The sequence below is a fragment of the Hyperolius riggenbachi genome, chromosome 7, assembly GCF_040937935.1.
Source record: "Hyperolius riggenbachi isolate aHypRig1 chromosome 7, aHypRig1.pri, whole genome shotgun sequence".
In the NCBI taxonomy this organism is placed as follows: domain Eukaryota; kingdom Metazoa; phylum Chordata; class Amphibia; order Anura; family Hyperoliidae; genus Hyperolius; species Hyperolius riggenbachi.
Window position 1 is genome coordinate 315,941,270 of NC_090652.1, and position 21,198 is coordinate 315,962,467.

A 21,198-nucleotide genomic window follows, 5' to 3' on the forward strand; every position below is an offset into this window, starting at 1 on the left:
ATGATTATGTTGCAGAGTTACCTCTCTCTTGAACTTCATCCATGTCCGTGTGATTGGCTGCGTCCCCAGCACCTTGCAGAGCAGCTCCACTGATTCGCCGGCGCGGACCTTCTGGTCTTCTGGACATTGGAGGATCTGAGGTGCAGACGCTGCAGGAGAAATACGCTACAATGTAACATCGTCCATCAGCGACTCCTTCCTGTACTAATGTGCACAGAACTCAGGTGAAATCATTATTACTAAAACAGTCTCTCTCAGTTCTCCAAGGTGGGAAACAGGACAGCAATACAAACCCAACACAGGACCCCCAACACACTATCCACAACTCCAACCCAATTCTCCTGTAGTCAGGCTTCCTACATACAGCTCACCATTCCTGCAGTCTTGGTTTGTATTCATCAGACAATATAAATCTTACATTGTAACATCCCCAAATTGGAGAAGTGGGGTAAGTGGATCCGAGATATTATTATTATTATTACTTTTACTCATTGCATAATTGTGTTCCTTTCATATAGTTTATAGGGCATTCCTCAAGCCAAATACTTTTTTTGTTTTGTTTTTATACTCTAATTCCCTATAAACTAAACAAGCCTCGCCCACAGCTCCTTTTGTGCCTTGGCACTGTAGCAAGGGCTTATGGGAGCTCAGCCTGGGCATGAGGAGGAGGAGGTTACTAGCCATTGATTTCTGAGGCAGAGGGGAGGAGGTAGGAGGAGAGGGGACTGAATTTACACACAGGCAAGCTCATAGCATCTCCAGCCCTTAGCCTGTGACAATGTGACAAACAGAACATGGCTGCCCTCATTGTATCACAGGAATAAATAATCATAAACTGTTGAAGCTGTTTGCAGATAAATATGCTGTGTAAACTTTAGATAAAATATATAGACATGTTACTTGTTCTAGTTAGTTTTTCATCTCGGATCCACTTTTAAGTGTCCTTAGGATGTATTAGGATGCTGCCCTAATCAATAATGCAATATATACCACATTAGAATAGTGGTACACCACTCCCAATATGTATAATCTGTGCCTATTCTGCATCTTACAAGTATTGCCTGTGTATGTCCCATTCCATGTGATGTGATCTGCCCTTATGATATTTATAATTGCGCAGGGTCGCACGTCGTGATTTTAGTTTCTGCTGTTTGTATTTCTGGCCTCACTTCTTTCACATTTATTACCCGGTGGCTTATCTGTAACTTCCAACAGGGTCTGTTCAGGTGGCCATACATCTACCGATTCTGATTCAGTCGACAAAACGATCGACTTTATTCGGGCGATCCACTACAGTGTGGTTGAGCGAAAGTCTATTGACTAGTGGCCCACACACACAAGTGATATCCGGGCGATTCACTAATCGAAACTGTTAAGTGGGAGCAGCTGGCCGGAAATAAATTAAAACATAGTAAAGAGCTGAGCAGCGCTACTTAAAAACAGGTGAATGCTTACCTGCAAAAGTGTGCAAGCCCCACTAATGGGATAAAGTACACACTGAGCACACACATGACCTGTCTACCGCTTGGAGGATGTTGGTTTCCTCTAACAGCTTGCATGCAACTTGTTAGGTACTCGTCCCTCCCACTGTCGTAGTGTGCTCAGTGTGTACTTTATCCCATTAGTGGGGCTTGCACACTTTTGCAGGTAAGCATTCATCTGTTTTTAAGTAGCGCTGCTCAGCTCTTTACTATGTTTTAATTTAGCTGCTCCCACTTAACAGTTTTGCTTTTGGTGTATATGCAGAGCCTCTGTTTGGTTCAAGGTGCGTTTGCAGTCCCTGGGGGGGCTCAGCGCATCTCTGAGTTGAGGCCAATCGGTGGCGGCCTGGTGATGCGCTGATCCCACTTTTTTTACGCAATTTTCAATTTTACTTGATAGCGCGCCCAGGCTATGCATATGCATAGGTATAATTTAGTTAGTGTTAGGTCCCCTCCCATGGAGGAAAGACTTCTACGACAGTGGGAGGGACAAGTACCTAACAAGTTGCATGCAAGCTGTTAGAGGAAACCAACATCCTCCAAGCGGTAGACAGGTCATGTGTGTGCTCAGTGTGTACTTTATCCCATTAGTGGGGCTTGCACACTTTTGCAGGTAAGCATTCATCTGTTTTTAAGTAGCGCTGCTCAGCTCTTTACTATGATTCACTAATCGATCTGACCGATGTTGTGTCTCAAACTCATACTCTCAAAGCAAAAATCGACTAACCTGGTAGATTGGACATTTTAGCCACTTTTATCGATTGGACATACTGGAACAAACCTGATTCGATAAAATGATAGAATCGAATGGTCGATCGTACAGCAAAATAGCTAGGTGTATTGACCACCTTTACCCTTACAACCTGATTGATTTGTATTTGTAGAGACCCCCCCCCCCCCCCCCCCCAACATCCTAATCTAATCTACTCTCAGCTGAGGAGGCCTTCCTGATTAGATCTCTATAGAAGGGCTGGCGCACACCTAAAAGTGCTGGCGCAATAGCAAACGCTAAACGTTTTTAGAAGTGATTTTTCCAGGGCTGTGGAGTCGGAGTTGGAGTTGGAGTCGTGGCCATTTTGGGCACCCGGAGTCGGAGTTGGAGACGGAGTCGTGGTTTTATAAACTGAGGAGTCGGAGTTGGAGTTGTGGTTTCATAAACTGAGGAGTCGGGAGTCGGATGATTTTTGTACAAAGTCCACAGCCCTGTAAAGTATTAGACTAAGGAGTCGGAGTCGAGGAGTCAGAGTCGGAACCATTTTGGGTACCCGGAGTCGGAGTTGTGGTTTTAAAAACTGAGGACTCTGAGTCGGAAGATTTTTGTACTGTCTCCACAGCCCTGGATTTTTCTAAGCGATTCTAGGCATGTGCCTAGCGATTTTCTAGTTATTTTAAAAATACATTTCTAGATTTTCTAGTTATGTCTAGAGATTTTTGGAGTGTTTTTGTGAAGGGATTTTTTGTTTTTTGTACAGCTTTTATAAAAAAAGGAGCTTGGAAAATCACTCTGTCCTAGGGCTTTTTAGAGTGATTTTCCACTTTCCTATACTAAAAGAGTAGCAGTAGGGTATTGTACCGTGTTAGCCATCAGAAAAAGCAACCTATACTAAACCTATAACCTACACTAGAAGAGACTCAGAGATGAACTAAAGTAAGCTCTGATACTTACCCCGGGCTTACATGATAAAATCGCATTGCTCTGGTGTGCTCCATCCTATTCAAATACATTAGCCAAGCGCTTTTCAAAGCGAGCGTTTTGAGGTGTGCACCAGCCCTAAGAAAGGCCTCTAGTCAGGTTTGGGTGATACTTTGCCTTGTGAATAAAGCAGCTGTTCAGCATGGATGCCGCCTTCGCTACCATGGCAGATACAGGACAATGAATATCTGGCCAAGCCAGTGGCTCCAGAAAAATAAACATTTAGGGTCCTCACATACAGAAGTCTGAAGTTACGCCAACTAGGGACAGTCAATGAGAGGCCAATCAATAATTCCACCTTGCTTGAAATTTGAATGCAAATTGTATGATGCTAGGAATTGAGCCATCATTTGCTCTGCCTGCTGTTTTGGCTCCATTTCTAGCTGCATACAATTAGTATTACAATGTTGAATGCAAGTTATGCCTGGTACACACCATGCAATTTTCCATCAGATTAATAGTCAAATCAATTATTTTAGACATGTTCGATCTGATTTTTGATCGACTTTCTGATTAGTTCTACACAAAATCAACCTGAAAAATAACTGGAAATCAAATGGCAGAAATAATCAATTCAACCACCAATCTCAGGGAAAACTGCATTGTGCAGACTAGGCATTATGCTAGGTACACACGATGCAATTTCCTGACAGATTTACTGTCAGATCGATTATTTCCAACATGTCCGATCTGATTCCAGATAGATTTTCCATATGCGTGAACGAAAATCAGATCGGACATGTTGGAAATAATCGATCCGACAGTCAATGGGCTCGATTCACAAAGCGGTGCTAACCCAGTTAGAGACTTTAGGCGTGATAACCATTGCACTATGCTGGTGAAAAGCCAGTTTAGGTGTGATAAGTTTAGGCGTGCTAAGTTTAGATAAGTTTAGATCGCGCGCAAAGTCCGGCATGCAAAGCAGCGCCATTAAACTCTATGCGAAGTGCACCAGACTTTGCTAGTGCAAAACTTTTGATCAGCTGTGCACTGCGGTGCTAACCCAGTTGGTGCTTAAACTTATCATGCCTAAACTTATCACACCTAAACTTATCACGCCTAAACTTATCACGCCTAAACTTATCACGCCTAAACTTATCACGCCTAAACTTATCACGCCTAAACTTATCACGCCTAAACTTATCACGCCTAAACTTATCACGCCTAAACTTATCACGTCTAAACTTATCACGTCTAAACTTATCACGCCTAAACTTATCACGCCTAAACTTATCACGCCTAAACTTATCACGCCTAAACTTATCACGCCTAAACTTATCATGCCTAAACTGAGTTTAGGCGTGATAAAGGTCTTTTTACCAGCGTGGCAACTGTTAGCACCGCTTTGTGAATCAGGCCCAATCTGTCAGAAAATTGCAGCATGTCTTATCTGCTTTTGATAGTGTAGAGAAAGAGATCGATTTTGTGCAGTACTGATCTGAAAATCAATCCCTTTCTCGATCTGGTTAATCTGATGGGAAAGTTGCATTGTGTGTATAAGCCATTATATTCCGTAGCCCTGGTACAGTCACCCAGAACAGAAGAATGCCATTTTATTGTGCGCTGCGCTTGCCATGCTGGCATTATCTGCTGTGGGTGGCACTGCAGGGCGTGGCCATGTTTGGGCGTCACAGGAGTGGGTGTCGGCCAGGTGAAGGGCGGAGGAGCTGTCAGTCATTCTACCTGCTTTTAGGGGACTCTTCGAAGCGGGTTTCTTCTTAATGGTTGCCTGATCTGGAAGGAAAGGGCAGGACTGATTACTGGGCAGCAGGAGAGGAGAACACAGGCTGAACCAGAGAAGGCCATGCTGAAGAGACGTGCAATGGCGGACGCCACAGTCCTCAGCGCAGACACGCCCATCTGCTCTGTGTTACATGATGAGGCAGATGGGAGATGAGATTAGTAGGAAGGAAGGTCATATGACTGTCCTGGCTGAATTATGTCACCCTGCAGCCAAACTTAGCTTCTGTGATGTCATCACGGCCATTATCTCTCCGCAACCAAATCTATCCAGACCAAAGCCAAGCGCAGCCAATGACAGGGCGTCTGACCACACCCACCAATCAGAGCTCTCGCATTGGCTGAGCCTGATTGGTTAGTCCGGACAGCTGCTCCGTGTTTCTCTGCGCTTGTCTTGATAGGTCAGCCCCACTGGCTGGAGATTCGGATCTCTCTGGGATAATATTCAATATCCCAATATTCTTGGCCTAATTTACCAAAGTGTGACAAGAGGACACGCCCAAGTCACATTTGAGTAAATCTGCCCATCTGTGCTGCGATTGGAGAGGATGGTTTGGAGAGGTGACATCACTCATGCAGATACAATAAGATGTTCAGGAAACGGTTTATGATTTATAGGAGTTATGAGGGATGATAAACAGGAGATGAGATGTAACAATAAGTAAGTAAGAGAAACAGCCTCTCACATTGCTATACAAGGTCAAGTACACGACATTGAAGAGTAACTGTTAGCCCCCAAATTGAATTTTAAAACACTATTGCAATGTTTTATTTATTATATAAGTGATCCAAATATATTCTCCCCACCGCAGCTGACCGCTCTGACACGGAGACAGAGCACCACCGCAGAGCAGCCAGCGCCGTGCATCTCTCTCACATGTGATTCTCTCACATGTGACTCGGCGGCGGCTGCTCTGCGGTGCTGCTCTGGAAGTGCTGCCGCTCTCTCCGTGTCAGAGCGGTCAGCTGCGGTGGGGAGAATATATTGGGACCTGGTCCTGGGGGGGGGAGAGGGGGGGGGGGTCGGCCAGACATAGGCATGCTCTGCATGCTACAGTATCTGATATGCGGCTTGCGTCCGGAGCTGGGGGAAAGGGTTACATAGTAACAAAATTAGATTGATTTTTAACTTGTGCATTGACTTTTTGGATCACTTATATAATAAATAAAACATTGCAATAGTGTTTTAAATTTCAATTTGGGGGCTAACAGTTACTCTTTAAATATAAACACAAGATGAGATGTAACAGTGAATAAGTAGAGAAACTCGGCCCCACCCAATTCCTTATTTCTTCCAAGATTTCTCCCAGCTGATATTTTCACATCTTATAAGTATCTTTTAAAGCAAACTTGAAGAAGCTAAAAAAAACCTTATAATACAATAAATTATATGTTTAGTACAAACAATGAAGAGAACATTAGTAGCAAAGAAAATAGTCTCATTTTTATTTTCAGTTATATAGCTTTTTTTTTTATAACATTGCATCATTTTGTAATATTTGCGTTTAGAAACCACACTCTGTCTTTTAAGCTATAAAACAAAACGTCCCTTTGAACTTTCCTGCAGTAAAACCTTATCCCAAGCGGTCTCACGGTTTCTTGGCTGTTTTAGTGCTTTCAGTAAACAGGACTGTATTCCATCCAGTGGGTCTCAGAGAAGCACTTTTGCATAGATAACAACTGAAGTTTTTATAACTCCTCCTGTACTGGAAAACAATGTGAGACTGCTAATGTTCCATTTCTTATCTGTACTACACATACAGTTCATTATCTTATACATCTTTTTCCGCAAGTCTGTCTGCAGAAATTGCCCCCTCCTGCCACTAATCGGGTGCCAAAATTTACCTTCACAGCCTCATATCCTGGCTATTCTAAAAGCCGCGATTTGAGGCTAAGAAGGTAAAGTTTGGGGGACAGTGTTGTGCACCCAAATTTCCCCATCATGCCTTAAAATCCGGATTTTGTTATAGGCGCTGTTTTTACCAAAAGGGCTCCTGAACCTGAAATTAAAACCAACAGAGGCATGCAGAGCCCTCTGCATGCCTCTGTTGGTTTTCATTTCAGGTGCAGCCTTGAGCGCTGGCATTTGTCTGTCTGTCTGCTTGATGGAATGTGTATACCATTTATGATTAGCAGCACAAGGAAAAATTATGTTTTTATTGCTGGACTAGTGTTAGGTCTTCCCGGTGAGGGTCCGTCATCGCCGTGGGGGAATCCGGTAGGGAATAATCTGTGCACACATTATTTACTGAAGCTAACACCCTCCTTACCTGTTTTGAGTGTGTAATGTTGTCCAGTTCCTGGAGCTCTGCACATCCATGCAGATAGATTATTCAGGTACAACCTTTGCCTGAAAGCGCTGCCATGTCTCCCGCTGTACAGTATGTGAGAAGTCAGCAGCTGTGTGCAGCGTATTAACCCTTCAAAATCAGGTCAGGTGTAAGAAACCAACAGAACAGGGCAATCCATGTCATCCAGTTTCCTCCAGCATCCCCCCCCAAAAAAAAACATACAGGCAGGTGAAGACGCTGCCTTAAAATTGGCTCCAGATATGACCTCACTGAGGAACCGTTAGGGGTATGACTTAATGAGGAACATCAGAAATGCAAATATCTTAATGTAATCTCGAGATGAGTGATATGCGGAGGCCGCCATATCTGACCAGTCTCTGTTTCCTATCTGTGAAGTGATGAATGGGCGGATTAACGGGTAACAGTCAATGCTTGCTGTCGGTACCACATCAGATTCCAGAACTCTCAGGCGGTTCCGTTTCACATCGCTCTTTTTTCGGAACGTAACGTTTTTCCTGTCCGGGGTATTCAGGCAATGAATGGACATGAAGAATCATCAAGATTTCCCGCGTGACTATTTGGGGAGGTCAGAAATGGTGACCTCTGTCTCTTTTCATGACAAGTACACATTAAAATGTGACAGGAGTTTAAGTGGACTTTCTATTGGTGTTTACCTCTAAAGGGGGCGACATTCTATGGGGTCCACTGACCCCGAATTCTCCAATAAGGGCTGTTCCTGGAACCTCCACAGCCCCCCCCCCTTCCTCCTCCTCAGACTTCCTGATTTCCAGTAGAAGTTGCCATATTTAGGTTGTGAATTGAAGTGCAAATGTCACAGAGGATTCTTAAGTGGTTTAAAAACGTCAGAAGAGATTTGATGAAGATTTGCGATGTTTGTGCTGGAATGTTGAGTGGGGGCCTCCGCCTAATTGTCTGATGTGCTGACTGAGAACAAGCCTGGAGATTTATGACTTTGGAAGTACCAGATGGACCTGAACCAAAACTCTCTGGAGAGAATCCATCGCATCCCAACCGGATGCCCCAAACTACGGTGCCAGGCCGGCTTCCGAAACGCCGTTATACCGCATCCCCAACCCCCCGGTGCTCTGTACATCATCACTGCCAAACTTCGGAATCAGAGAGAGACACAAACCATAAACACAGCGCAATGTAGACTTGTGGAGAAAAGCAACACAGGGAGACCGGGCACCCAATCTGGCGCAATATCGTTAGGTTACTAGGATAATAGAAAGGATATTGGTAGGTTTGCTCAGAAAGATAGGTTGCTGTAAGAGGCAACCACTCGTTAGCGCATGTGTGGAAGTACCGCTCCCACTCGGCCTTGGAAAGTGTGGCGGTGGTCGCAGCTCCAAAACAGATTTTCAGTACTAAAAGTTCCACCTACGACTAATTTCCTCTAAGTAGGGGTGTGCAAAACACTGTATGTTGCTGGGGGGGGTCCGTTGTCGAAAAAATATATATAGATGCACAATACATTATGAAAAAGGGAGAGCTTAACCTGAACGGCGCCCGGAGCTCACAGACACTCCAGTCCCGAGGCACAGTTACTGACCTGATGAAGCGGCTCTTGCAGTGAAACGCGTTGTCAAGTGCACAAGAACAATTTTGAATTTTATCCTAAACTCTACATCCCTTTTTCGATCAAGGCATCCATAAGGTAGGATTCCTGCAACAAATTGTACTTTATAGCGCATCTATATATATTTTTTCGACATTGGGAGCCTCCAACAATATACTAGCTAACGGGCTCCATATACAATAGAAATTATTTGCCGTCATAAATGATTTGTAAAGCAAAGTACCCACATGCCCACAACTGACAACTGTCTAGGGAGGTACAAAGTCACACATGTTATCTTCTAGTTCTGTGAGTCTCCCATTCAAGTTTAAGGAATTTGAAGTTTTGAAGGATTTGTAAACTTTTTGTCTGTGGTGAGTTTTTCTGGACACGTGATAAATGCGGGGCAAAGGGCCATCCGAGGAGAAGACCGGGAGTCAGAGTCCCTCAGCCAAAGACCTTCACCCGTCCATGCGTCAGGAGCAGCTAATAAGGTGGCTCCACAAAGGGCAAAAATCTTTCACGGTTGTCCCAATGAGGTCTGATGAGAAGAAAGAGCAGAAGTTTTGCTCAGTTTCCAAGGCGACCTGACAGTGCTTTTACAAGATGTTACTGGGAGGGTCAGTGACATTTAGAGAGAAAAGGGGTCTCTGCGTCTCTCGTTCCCATTCCCGCGATGAAACCTTTCCACCCAACAATGGGAGCGCTGAATTACACAATGGGGAGAACATTTATCAATCATCGTTAAAATACTTACACAACTTCACCCGTCTCAGAGCGTCCTGGGAATAAACCTTCGCAAATCTTTCTTCAGAGCACAACTTCTGGAAACGTTAGAATACAGGAAATGGCCAACACTTTAACCCAATACCTAGAAGGCTGGACTCCACAAGACCTGTGATGGTGTCCTGTGGTATCTGACTATATTTCTGTAATACATATAATACACTATCGGCCTGTAATATAGTGCAGCACCCCCTGGTGGTCAGGCCTGGACTCCACAAGACCTGTGAAGGTGTCCCATGTGGTATCTGACTATATATCTACAGTATAATACATATAATACACTATCGGCCTGTAATATAGTGCAGCTCCCCCTGGTGGTCAGGCCTGGACTCCACAAGACCTGTGATGGTGTCCTGTGGTATCTGACTATATATCTGTAATACATATAATACACTATCGGCCTGTAATATAGTGCAGCACCCCCTGGTGGTCAGGCCCGGACTCCACAAGACCTGTGATGGTGTCTTGTGGTATCTGACTATATATCTGTAATACATATAATACACTATCGGCTGCAGCTCCCCCTGGTGGTCAGGTCTGGACTCCACAAGACATGTGACGGTGTCCTGTGGTATTTGGCACCAAGATGTGAGCAGCAGATGCTGGAAGATCCTGGAAGTCGTGAGGTTCAGCCTCCATGGACAAGATTTGTTGTTTTTCAGCACATCCCAAAGATGTTTGATGCAATGGGCCTTGTTGTACCCTCAGAGGGGCGGAGTGTAAGCTCTTCCCAGAAGTGGGCTGTGTTTTACCCTCAGAGGGGTGGAGCTCTCCCCAGCAGTGGGCTGTGTTTTACCCTCAGAGGGGTGGAGATCTTCCCAGCAGTGGGCTGTGTTTTATCCTAAGAGGGGCGGAGCTCTCCCAGCAGTGGGCCGTGTTTTGCCCTCAGAGGGGCGGGGCTCTCCCAGCAGTGGGCCATATTTTACCCTCAGAGGGGCGGACTGTAAGCTTTCCCAGCAGTGGGCCGTGTTTTGCCCTCAGAAGGGCGGGGCTCTCCCAGCAGTGGGCCATATTTTACCCTCGAGGGGCGGACTGTAAGCTCTCCCAGCAGTGTTTTACCCTCAGAGGGGGGGGGCTCTCCCCACCAGTGGGCTGTGTTTTACCATCAGAGGGGCGGAGCTCTCCCCAGCAGTGGGCCGTGTTTTACCCTCAGAGGGGGGAGCTCTCCCCATCAGTGGGCCGTGTTTTACCATTAGAGGGGCGGAGCTATCCAAGCAGTGGGCAGCGTTTTGCCCTCAGAGGGGCGGAGCTATCAGCAATATACGGCAGAGAAGGTTTTGCAGGCCAGGATCAGTCACATCTTCTGAGGATGGGCTCTGCACAGAATCACACCTGACGTTAGATACACAACTGTCAGGAGAAGAATTATCCCCCCGGCATAACACACTCTCGCTGTAAGTGCAGACGCTCTCCAGTAGCTGGAAAAAGATGGATTTGTCGAGGGTTTAAATATCTCCTGGCATATTGCTCTGTTTATACAGACCCCAGTTTCCATTGTGCAGGCGAGGCAGGCAGGTCTTAAAATAGAAAACTGTGAACCAACATTTGTGGCCATACGCAGCAGGCGGCGCGCTGTACCAGACCGCGTCACGGCGGGGGAACCATCAGCGCCGGCCGCGCCAAGATGACAGAACTCTAATGGCCAGTTCAAACGCTTTAACCTACAAAGCTCTCCACAATCTCTCTCCCCTGTACATCTCCTCACTAGTCTGCAGATACCAACCCAACCGCAATCTCAGATCTGCACATCACAGTCTGTCCTCCTCTAGAATCACCTCCTCACATTCACATATACAAGATTTCTCATGTGTCTCGCCCCTCCTCCGGAATCCCATGCCAAAGCACATCCATCACTCCCCAACCTTTGATATAATTAAAGAACAAGTGACACCCATGCTAACCTAGAAATAAAAAAACACGTATATAAGTAGATAAATACTAGTTCTACTTACATAACAGATGAATTGCACTGTCCACGCTATGATTCCTGTGAATTTTATAAAGGAAAAGCAGAAAATCCAGCTTCCATGTTTGTTACCTTTGACCTCCTGATATTTCCTCCCTCACTTTTTTTTATCCTCTTGCTACTTGTGTATTTGTTACCCGCCCTCCTCCCAGAGTCTTCAGACACTCCCACCGAGGTCTATACTAGGAAGTGCACTGTCTTATGTCATTAGGAGGAGGGGGAACTAAAGGGAAGAGGAGTAATATATTATAGATAAAAATACCCCCACAGCACGCAAGTTTTTGGCAATGGCACTTAAAGGGCCAGTGCTCCTAAGGTATGTGATAACTCCAAACAATAACAGCAGTAAAAGTTTTAAAAGTTTTGAATGCAGGATTATCTTTATCACTATAACTCAGACCAGTTGCTGTTGAATTTTGATTTTTATGGTGACAATACCACTTTAAGTGCCCTCAGAACTCACTTTTTCCATCAGGCATACGCTCTACCTTAGGCCAGTTCACCTGTTTGACCGCTGGCCAAGTTCTACTTCCTACCAGACAACCTAAAACACATAATGCCTCTAGGTATGAATATTGTGTACTACCCCACCTCTTGCTTCCTCCTTATTCCTTTAGATTGTAAGCTCACAAGGGCAGAGTTCTCTCACCCTTTGTGTTTTGGATTTTCTTACACATTTATTCATGTAAATGATGTCATTGTTATTACCGGATTCCTGCCCCCCACACCGGATGTTCACATGACCCATCCCAGGGCTAAGGAGACACATGGAATCCATCATCACAAATAGAGACAGGGACACCGCCAGCCGCCACCAGCCAAGGACTGGAACCAGCCAGACTCATCGGCCACTCCGCAAGAGACCCCAAACCTTTCCTCGTAATGAGAGGTCCCCCTTCACCCATGACCAATATATAAGAAGCCAGAGAGTGACTCCGCCCACCAGACTCCGCCCACCACTGATAACAGCCCCAAGACTTGTCTCTTTAGAAACAAACCAACAAATAACACTTTAACACTTTATAATAATATAAATATCCACACCTCCCATCAGCATAAAACCTCATTATTACGGCTTCCAGTCAGACGTGTTAAAACAGAGGATGATGATGACAGGATCTGTTTATGAGGGATTAGCATGAGGTCAGCAGCGGATGATCATGCAAAGACCAAGCAGCATATACAGGAAAATAACATTTCATCATCATCATATCATTATGACATCATCACAGTATACAGCATTACACATTCTCAGCATTAAAAGTCCCACCGATTGGCTAAAAGTCTTCAAAACTTTTACTGCTTCTTAAAAATCAGCTAAAAAAAAAAAGCAAAAAAAAAACCCACAACACATTCAGTGATTCAGTCCACCGAGTTTCCATGGCGACAGAATTCTAAAGCGCCTGGAGAGAAAAACGGCGACCAATCGGCAAAAATCACCCTAATCAGCCATTTTGTTATTTTTTTCTTAAAACTGCAATTTCCTGACGTACGCAAATCCTGATATGGAAAATGACAACAATATGTTAAAGTGGGGAAAAAATACATAAAAAATAAAATATTGGCAATAAACAGTTGCCTGGCTGCCCTGCTGATCTCTTTGGCTGCAGTAGTGGCTGAATCCCACACCTGAAACAAGCATGCAGCTAATCCAGTCTGACTTCAGTCAGAGCACCTGATCAGCATGCTTGTTCAGGGGCTGTGGCTAAACGTATTAGACAGAGGATCAGCAGGACAGCCAGGCAATGTGCATTGCTTAACAGGAAACAAACATGGCAGCCTCCATATACCTCTGACTTCAGATGTCCTTTAACGTACACCTGAAGCAAAGACAAAATTAGTTATATACTCGCCTATGGAGAGGAACGGCTCTGGATAGCACACAGCCTTCCCGCTCCTCGATCTGTCCCGTCGTTCCAGCGCTGAAGGGAATCTGCGTTCAGTCTACGGAGCTCACACACATGGCAATCTGAACATTCCCAAAACCGATACTCTGGCAAAGTGATCTGACCGAATATAAAAGACCGCAAAGCACTAAAACTTCCAACAGCAGCAGAGGAGCTGCAAAGAGCAGCTCTACAAACAAAGAAACCATCAGAAATCCTCATTTCCCAGGGAGCCAGCCGCTACATATAAATATTTCCTTTTATAAACATGCAGCAGCGACCGTGAAATCTGCTTTCCTGGGGTCGTCAATGCGATATTTATTACCGCAGCCAAGACAGGCCCAGTGCGACTCTGTGAGGTCCACCCCCGCCATCTGACAAGACTACCGGCAGGCTGGGTTTACCAGAATTGGGTGTGGTGATTTGAAAAATGTCGCAATCTGCACCAACCAGCTGGCTGATTGAAGCTGAATCAATCAGATGACAACTGTTATTGGTTGCCGGGGTCACCACGTTGGACACATGAATCCCGCTCTGTGCACGGTTATAATAAACGCGCCCTGAGTTCTAACTTGTGATTAGTGATCGGCGGACCTCAGTGCAGGCGCTGCGCACACACGTGGGCGGACTTACTTTCTGTTACTGTGCCGGTCGGAGCGGCGTTACTTCGAGGCTTCTTAGTTTTCTTTATTTCTGTTTTTCCCGAGGTATCTGGGAGAGAAAAGGACTGAGGTTAGAGGTGGGAGGAACATTGGGGGGGAGGGGAGTGGTGGTACATGGGAGGGAAGGGCACATGGGGGGAGGGGTATGGTTGGGGGGAGGGGTACGGTTGGGGGAGGGGGAATTATGAAACCACAGTAATGGCAGAAATTGTTGGCACCCCATGCGTCAAGAAGCACCCAGAAATGGATGGCAGCAAAGCTCTGTAGAGTTCTGAAGTGGCCAGCAATGAGTCCAGACCTAAATCACAACGATCACCTGTGGAGAGACCTTAAAATTGCTGTTGGGAAAAGGTGCCCCTCCAATAAGAGAGAGCTGTAGCAGATTGCAAACGAAGAGTGGGCCAAAATTCCAGGTCAGAGGTGTAAGAAGCTTATTGATGGTTATAGGAAGCGATTGATTTCACTTATTTTTTTCCGAAGGGTGTGAAACCAAATATTAAGTTAAGGGTGCCAATAATTTTGTCCAGCCCATTTTTGGAGTTTTGTGTGACATTATGTCCACTTTGCTTTTTTTCCCTCCCTTTTTTGTTTTGTTCCAATATACACAAAGGGATAAACATGGTATAGCAAAATGTGTTACTTCAATACTTTTCGGTGAGAAATACTGTATTTTCTGGAAAAATTTCTGGGGTGCCAACAATTTTGGCCATGACTGTATAACAGCTGGGCTGACTGACAATAGAGTCCTGGAGTAAGCAGCACCCCGCGTGTCATATTGTGTCCTCCCCCCCCCCCCAAACAGGTGCCCATGTCATTCTTTATTGCAGCAGACTTAACTCTGTCTGGCAGCTACCGGTGACATCAGGCCATTAAAATATCTATTGCAGGAGCTGAAAGACTCTGATATTCACAACGGTGCTGACTGATGGCACACACACTGGACAAGTCCTCCACATATAGGACCTCTTATGTATATGCAGAGTCCGGGGCCCTGAGCCTGCGTCCATCTTTAGGGGGACATTAGATAGGACATCTTACGCTTAGCAATCACATCATAGTGATTTGGGTTGAAAAAAAGGTTAGCAGTGGGGTCCCACAGGGGTCTGTAGTGGGTCCAGTGCTCTTCAATGTATTTATTAATGATCTAGCAGACGCATTAGAAAGCAAATGTTGCTATTTTTAAAATTGTGCAGAATCATCAACTCTCAGGAAGGTAGGGACATATTGCAACAGGATCTAGATAGGATGGCTATATGGGCACATACATGGCAGATGAAATTCAATGTTGACAAATGTAAGGTCATGCATTTTGGACGTACTAATGGTCTAGCACCATACAAAATAAATGGGAGACAGTTGGAGACATCAAACTTGGAGAAGGACTTAGGAGTACTCATCGACAACAAGTTAAATAATCGTACTCAATGCTAAGCCGCTGCAGCTAAAGCTAACAACATTTTGGGATGCATTAAAAGGGAATCTGGATTCTGGAATATGGAATACAGTTCTGGGCACCACATTACAGGAAAGATATTGCAGTTTTAGAGCAGGTGCAGAGACGAGCAACAAGAAGGATAGAAGGTCTCACTTACCAGGAAAGGATAGATAAACTGGGCTTAAAGAGAGTCTGAAGCCCAAAAAAATACCTGTTTTTACTGGCCATTTTCGTTAAGCAATAAGATCATAGCTGATAGCAGAACGAGATATTTATACCCCAAAATCCCGGGGCACAATTCCACAACTTTCCAGGTCGTGGATTTTGCTGCCCGAGGAGGCAGAGCTGTGCGCTGTAGAGCTGCTTCTGCATGCGTCAATCTTTGCCGATCTCCGCCTCTCCCCGACCCTCTCAGTGAAAGAAGGCAGAGGGTCTGGGAGAGGAAGAGATCGGGAGAGATTGACACAAGTAGAGGCAGAGCTACTGTGCACAGCTCTGCCTCTACCCGGAAGTAGCCCTGAATTTTGCCCCGGGGATTTAAGGGATATAAATACATTCTGCTGCCGCGGGAATGCGGTGTTTCAGCTATGATCTTATTAAAAACAGGGGGTTTTTTGCCTTAGAGGGGATCTAATTAACATGTATAAATACATCAGAGGTGTGACGCCGGGCGACGCCCAGTCGTCCGAGGATTCGCGGCCGATTGTCCGATCGCAACCGTGATCGGAAAACTGACATTCTTTATTTTTAAAATAGAAGTTTTTCCTTCCTGCCTTCCCCCCCCTTTTTGCCATGAGGGCTGAATGGGCCTGCGTTAGCATATGGCTAAAGCAACCTGGTTTAGCAAGAAATCCTGTTAAGGCTCCCGGAAAAGCTCTGGTGACACTAATGTGCTAATTGGGCAGAGCTGAAATACCAACAGAGTCTATTCAACAGGGGAAGCTAGCACAGCATGAGGTCTATTGACACCTACATTCCTCCCAGTCTTGACGGCACCGACTAGACTGAGTATGGAATGCATGGTGTTGATAACTTTGTCACATTTTGCAAATACCATCCATGGGAGGAATATGAAAATTACATAATTTTGTTTCCCTAATTCTGTAGAATATGGTGATACTAGACATAGCCAGGTAACCCGAGCAGGGGCTGAGATATGAATAATGGGGTCCCCGTGCGCCCCAAATATTGCAAGTTTGATGTCCTATGAACGTGTATTCTCAGCCCAATCTGAATATGAAATTGGACATATTTTGTGGATGGCTGGAAGTTCCTCCCCTGAGAACTCACTGCCTGACACGCCCCTGGGCTGAGCTTGAGACTCCGCCCAGAAATGTCAGTGCTCAAAACTGATTGCATGAGGACCCCCAGCCAATTCCCCCACTTTCCATCATACCGAAAAGACTGCCACTGCTTGGGGAAATAGCAGTGGCCATCTTGCAGGCGGAGCAACGGCCATGTGGTTCGGCCATATTGCGAACTAACTGCAACAAAGGAACTTTGTCTTTTCCCGAACGGACTTTCCACAGAATCATAAGTATTCGTTCTTTTTATCCCTTTTTCTTTTATGTACTGTGTTATCACTGTCTCTCATCGTTTAATTGTTCACGATTGTCTGTATATATTAATTATTTATATTGTAACAAATAAAGGCTTTTTAAAAGGTCTTTACCTCTCAGTAAAACCTTCTATTCAGTATACACAGACGAGACCTAAACTTCCGAAGGGACGCTACTGTTTTGATAGATAGATAGGAATTGCACAGTTTTAACCGGTTGTTTGTTTCACAGGTCTATAGCCAGTTAGCAGTTTTCTCTGGGCTGATAGAAAACAGAGATGGTGGCAAATCTACCCCTGGGTCGGAGTAAAAGTGTATTTTCGTAACCTCACAGGCTCCCTACTGCGTCGTGACGCTCAAACTCCGCCAATTCTACGCAGATTGCGTCCATAGCTCTCAATCTGTGTGCTAGAATCGGATCGGACGGTTTTGCGTGTTCACGGCCAGTGGGGCTCTTGTGACAGTGGTCGGCAGCGTTTGGGATCTGTGTGTGCTGATAGTATCTCAGGTAGGGCTATCGAATTAGCCCTATCGAGAAACGAACTAATTCGTTGGTAGTGACTGAGTGCAATATATTTTTCATATATACAGAGAGACTGTGTAACCAGTACCCCTCCCCTAAGTTTTCTTTTATTTGGCATGGAAATGTCCGGGAATTACAAGGTCATGGTCCTATCCGACCTGCAGAGTCTGTGCGAGGCGAGAGGCATGGACATCCGCGGCAAGAAACAGCAGGACCTAATAACGGACTTGTACCGATGGGATAGCCAGAATCTGCGGACGCTGGAGGTGTCCACTGTGGAGGACACCGGCTCATCTAACGCAAGTCGAGGGGAACCAGAGACTGAAGATCCTGTGCGTACCGAGGTTGAGCAACCCGCGGGCAATGCGGCAACAGATACGCAGGAGGCTGTCAGTGTGATCCCCGACCCCAGAACCCCTGAAAGTACTCGCCTGGAACCGGCCAGTACTGGACTGTCCAGTTATGTTGATCCAGTAATGCAGCAGGCATTGCAAAAGCTGATGGAAACTGATGTGGACAAGTACCTGCAGTACATGGCGGAGCAAAAGCGAGAGGAACGCCAATCTGCAGAGGCGCGGGAGAGACGACAGCATGAGCTGAACATGGCGAAAGTGCAGCAAGCCAGCCGGAGTTCAACGCCCAGCCTCCCTGCTGAAGGGACTGCCGCTCCAGTAAGTGCAAAATTTAAATTTGCTATTATCGAAAAAGACACTGACATTGACTTGTTTTTGAGGTCTTTCGAAAAGGCCTGCCGTCAGTATCGTCTGTCCCAAGACCAGTGGGCCAGACATCTGACACCCTTGCTGCGCTACAAAGCGCTTGATGCTTTCTCAGAGCTGCCTGTGGAAAAGGACAATGATTATACCGCTATAAAGGAGGCTATAATCACTAAGTACCAGCTGACGCCAGAAGCCTACCGGAAAAGGTTCAGGTCCTGGCAGAAAAAATCTACTGATTCTTATCGAGATGTGGTCAGCAGTCTGCTCACCACACTCCGCCAGTGGACGCTAGGCCTCACTAAAGGGTCTTACGGTGTCCTGGAGGACTTAATCGTCCTGGAGCAGTTTCTGAACATTTGCCCGGCTGATGTACGCCAGTTTGTGCTGGAGCGCCGACCGGCGTCAGCGACGGTCGCTGCAGACCTCGCTGAGACCTTTGCAACGACCAGGGTGCCGGAGACCCGCAGGACTGCCCCATCTAGCTGGAGAGGAGGTCAGTCCCACAATTTTGCAGACTCTCCTACCTCTGTGAGCCGTGCGCCCCAGAGGCCCTCCAGCGCAGCTGCTGCGTCCAGGCCTGCAGTAACAGAGGGCATCACCTGTCACTTTTGCCGCAAGCCCGGACACATGAAGTTTAACTGCCCGGAGCGGAGGCAGACAGCGCCAGCTCCTGCACCACCTACACCTCGCCCACGGCAACTGCCGCCAGCCAGCGCACCCCAGCCGGGAGCACCCAACAACGTCATGTTCGCAGGTGGGAGAGGGATCCACTCCGCTACGAGCAACCACCAGCTGGTTACAGTGAACGACCAGCTTGTTACCGGTTTCCGCGACACTGGAGCGGATGTCACCCTGGTGCGTGCGCACCTGGTCCCGACGGAAAATATCCTCCCTGACAAATACCTTACCCTCACTGGAGTGGGGGGCACTCTTTCTCGCATTCCCCAGGCTCGGGTGTCCATCGATTGGGGGGTGGGGGTTCAAGAGAAGGTTGTTGGGGTCCTGGACCAACTGCGGGTCCCAGTTTTGTTGGGGACCGACCTGGGCAAGCTTGTGTCCTATTATGAACCTGCCCCAAGCCCCTCAGACTGCCAGGAGGGAGACGGACTCTCCGCCCACACTAAGGTCCTTTGCACCAAGGGGCAAGAACAGGGGGGAGGTGGGTTGAATGTGCCCAGTCCAGGGGTACCGAGTCCAATAGTACCTGTGTCCCAGGTACCTGTGTTTGATATACCGATTGTTTGTGATGAAAATGTTGTTGTACCTGTCACTGTAATTCATGCATGCAGCCAGGATGTGAGTAATGCCAGTATGTGCCAGTCTGAAGGTGTACCTGTACTGGCAGTAACACGCAGCCGCGCTGCTCAGAACCTGGGCTCAGAGCAGGTGGAAGAGGTTTCCGGCCTCCTCCCCCTCCTCTGACCACAGGGATGGTAGCCTTCAGCCACTAACTGCATATGCCACGGGCCAGCTGGCTGAGAGCGAGAGTGCTGCATTTGTGCAAGCACTCCAGACTGACCCTAGCCTCGAGGCACTCAGAAGACAGGCTTCGGAGCCCCTCACGAATGAAGATACCTTCAAGGTATACTGGGAAGGTGGTAAGCTGTACAGCGAGCCTGTACAGCCCACCGAAGGTGAAACAAGTGTGGGTACCAAGTTGCTTGTGGTACCCAGTGCCTTCCGGGGGCATGTGCTGAAGTCCGCACATGACATTCCCCTGGCAGGGCACTTGGGAATCCACAAGACACTTGACCGTATCCAGGGTCATTTCTACTGGCCCAGGATGCGGATCGATGTGACCAACTATTGCCGCTCATGTACTGTTTGCCAAAAGGTAAAACGGGCTGGGAACCCCCGCAAGGCTCCCTTGTGTCCACTGCCAATCATAGGTGAGCCCTTTCACAGAGTGGCAGTCGACATAATTGGACCATTGCCCACTCCCAGCAGCAGTGGCAAAAGGTACATCCTGACGGTGGTGGATTACGCCACCCGCTATCCTGAGGCCATGGCGCTTTCCTCCCTGAGGGCGGACAAGGTAGCAGACGCGCTACTTAACATTTTCTCCCGAGTCGGGTTCCCTGCGGAGATGCTCTCCGATCAGGGATCCCAGTTTATGTCCGAACTCATGGAGGCCCTGTGCAAAAAGATACACATGACGCACATTGTCTCCAGTCCCTACCACCCGCAGACCAATGGACTGTGTGAACGGTTCAACGGGACGCTGAAGCAAATGCTGACCACGTTTGTTGAGTCGCAAGGTGGGGACTGGGAACGATACCTGCCTCATCTGTTGTTTGCGTACAGGGAGGTGCCGCAGGAGTCAACCGGGTTTTCCCCGTTTGAACTCCTGTATGGGAGGAATGTCCGAGGACCCTTACAATTGATGCGGGAGACATGGGAGGGCAAGGGCGACCCCACTGATGTCTCCGTGGTCGCTTACGTCCTCAAGTTCAGGGACAAAATGGAGTCCCTGTCCGCAGTAGTGACCAACAACCTGGCCCAGGCTCAGGCCAAACAAAAAGCATGGTACGACCGCACTGCTGGAGAGCGGTCATTTGATGTGGGTGACAAGGTATATGCCCTTCTTCCCGTGAGGCAGAACAAGCTGCAAGCAGCCTGGGAGGGGCCTTTTACTGTAGTGCAGCGGTTAAACCCTCTGACGTATCTAGTGAACATGGGGGGCAGGAAGCAGAAGAGCTTTCATGTAAACATGCTGAAGGCCCACCATGACAGGACCCAGTATGCGCTGCCAGTGTGCAGCCGGTTAGAGCAGGGAGAGGCAGACCCCCTGTTAGACCTGCTGGCTGACGTACGAGATGTGGACGGCGACCTAAACGTCAATCCACAGCTCGCCTCAGCCCAGCAAGAGCAGTTACAGA

At 47.0% G+C, this 21,198-nt stretch overlaps 1 protein-coding gene across 4 annotated transcripts in view; it reads right to left on the minus strand.

Annotated features, from left to right (window-relative positions):
* MYLK (myosin light chain kinase) overlaps positions 1–21,198 on the minus strand; it is a 281,451-nt gene that overhangs the window by 70,857 nt on the left and 189,396 nt on the right. For 3 of the 4 annotated variants that reach the window (XM_068246221.1, XM_068246220.1, XM_068246223.1), the window contains 3 exons: positions 14,056–14,133; positions 4,858–4,908; positions 22–149 (listed from right to left, as the gene is read on the minus strand). In XM_068246221.1, coding sequence (XP_068102322.1) covers positions 22–149; positions 4,858–4,908; positions 14,056–14,133 — 257 coding nt within the window. The remainder of the gene's footprint in view (positions 1–21; positions 150–4,857; positions 4,909–14,055; positions 14,134–21,198) is intronic. The other variant, XM_068246222.1, reaches the window with a different exon arrangement.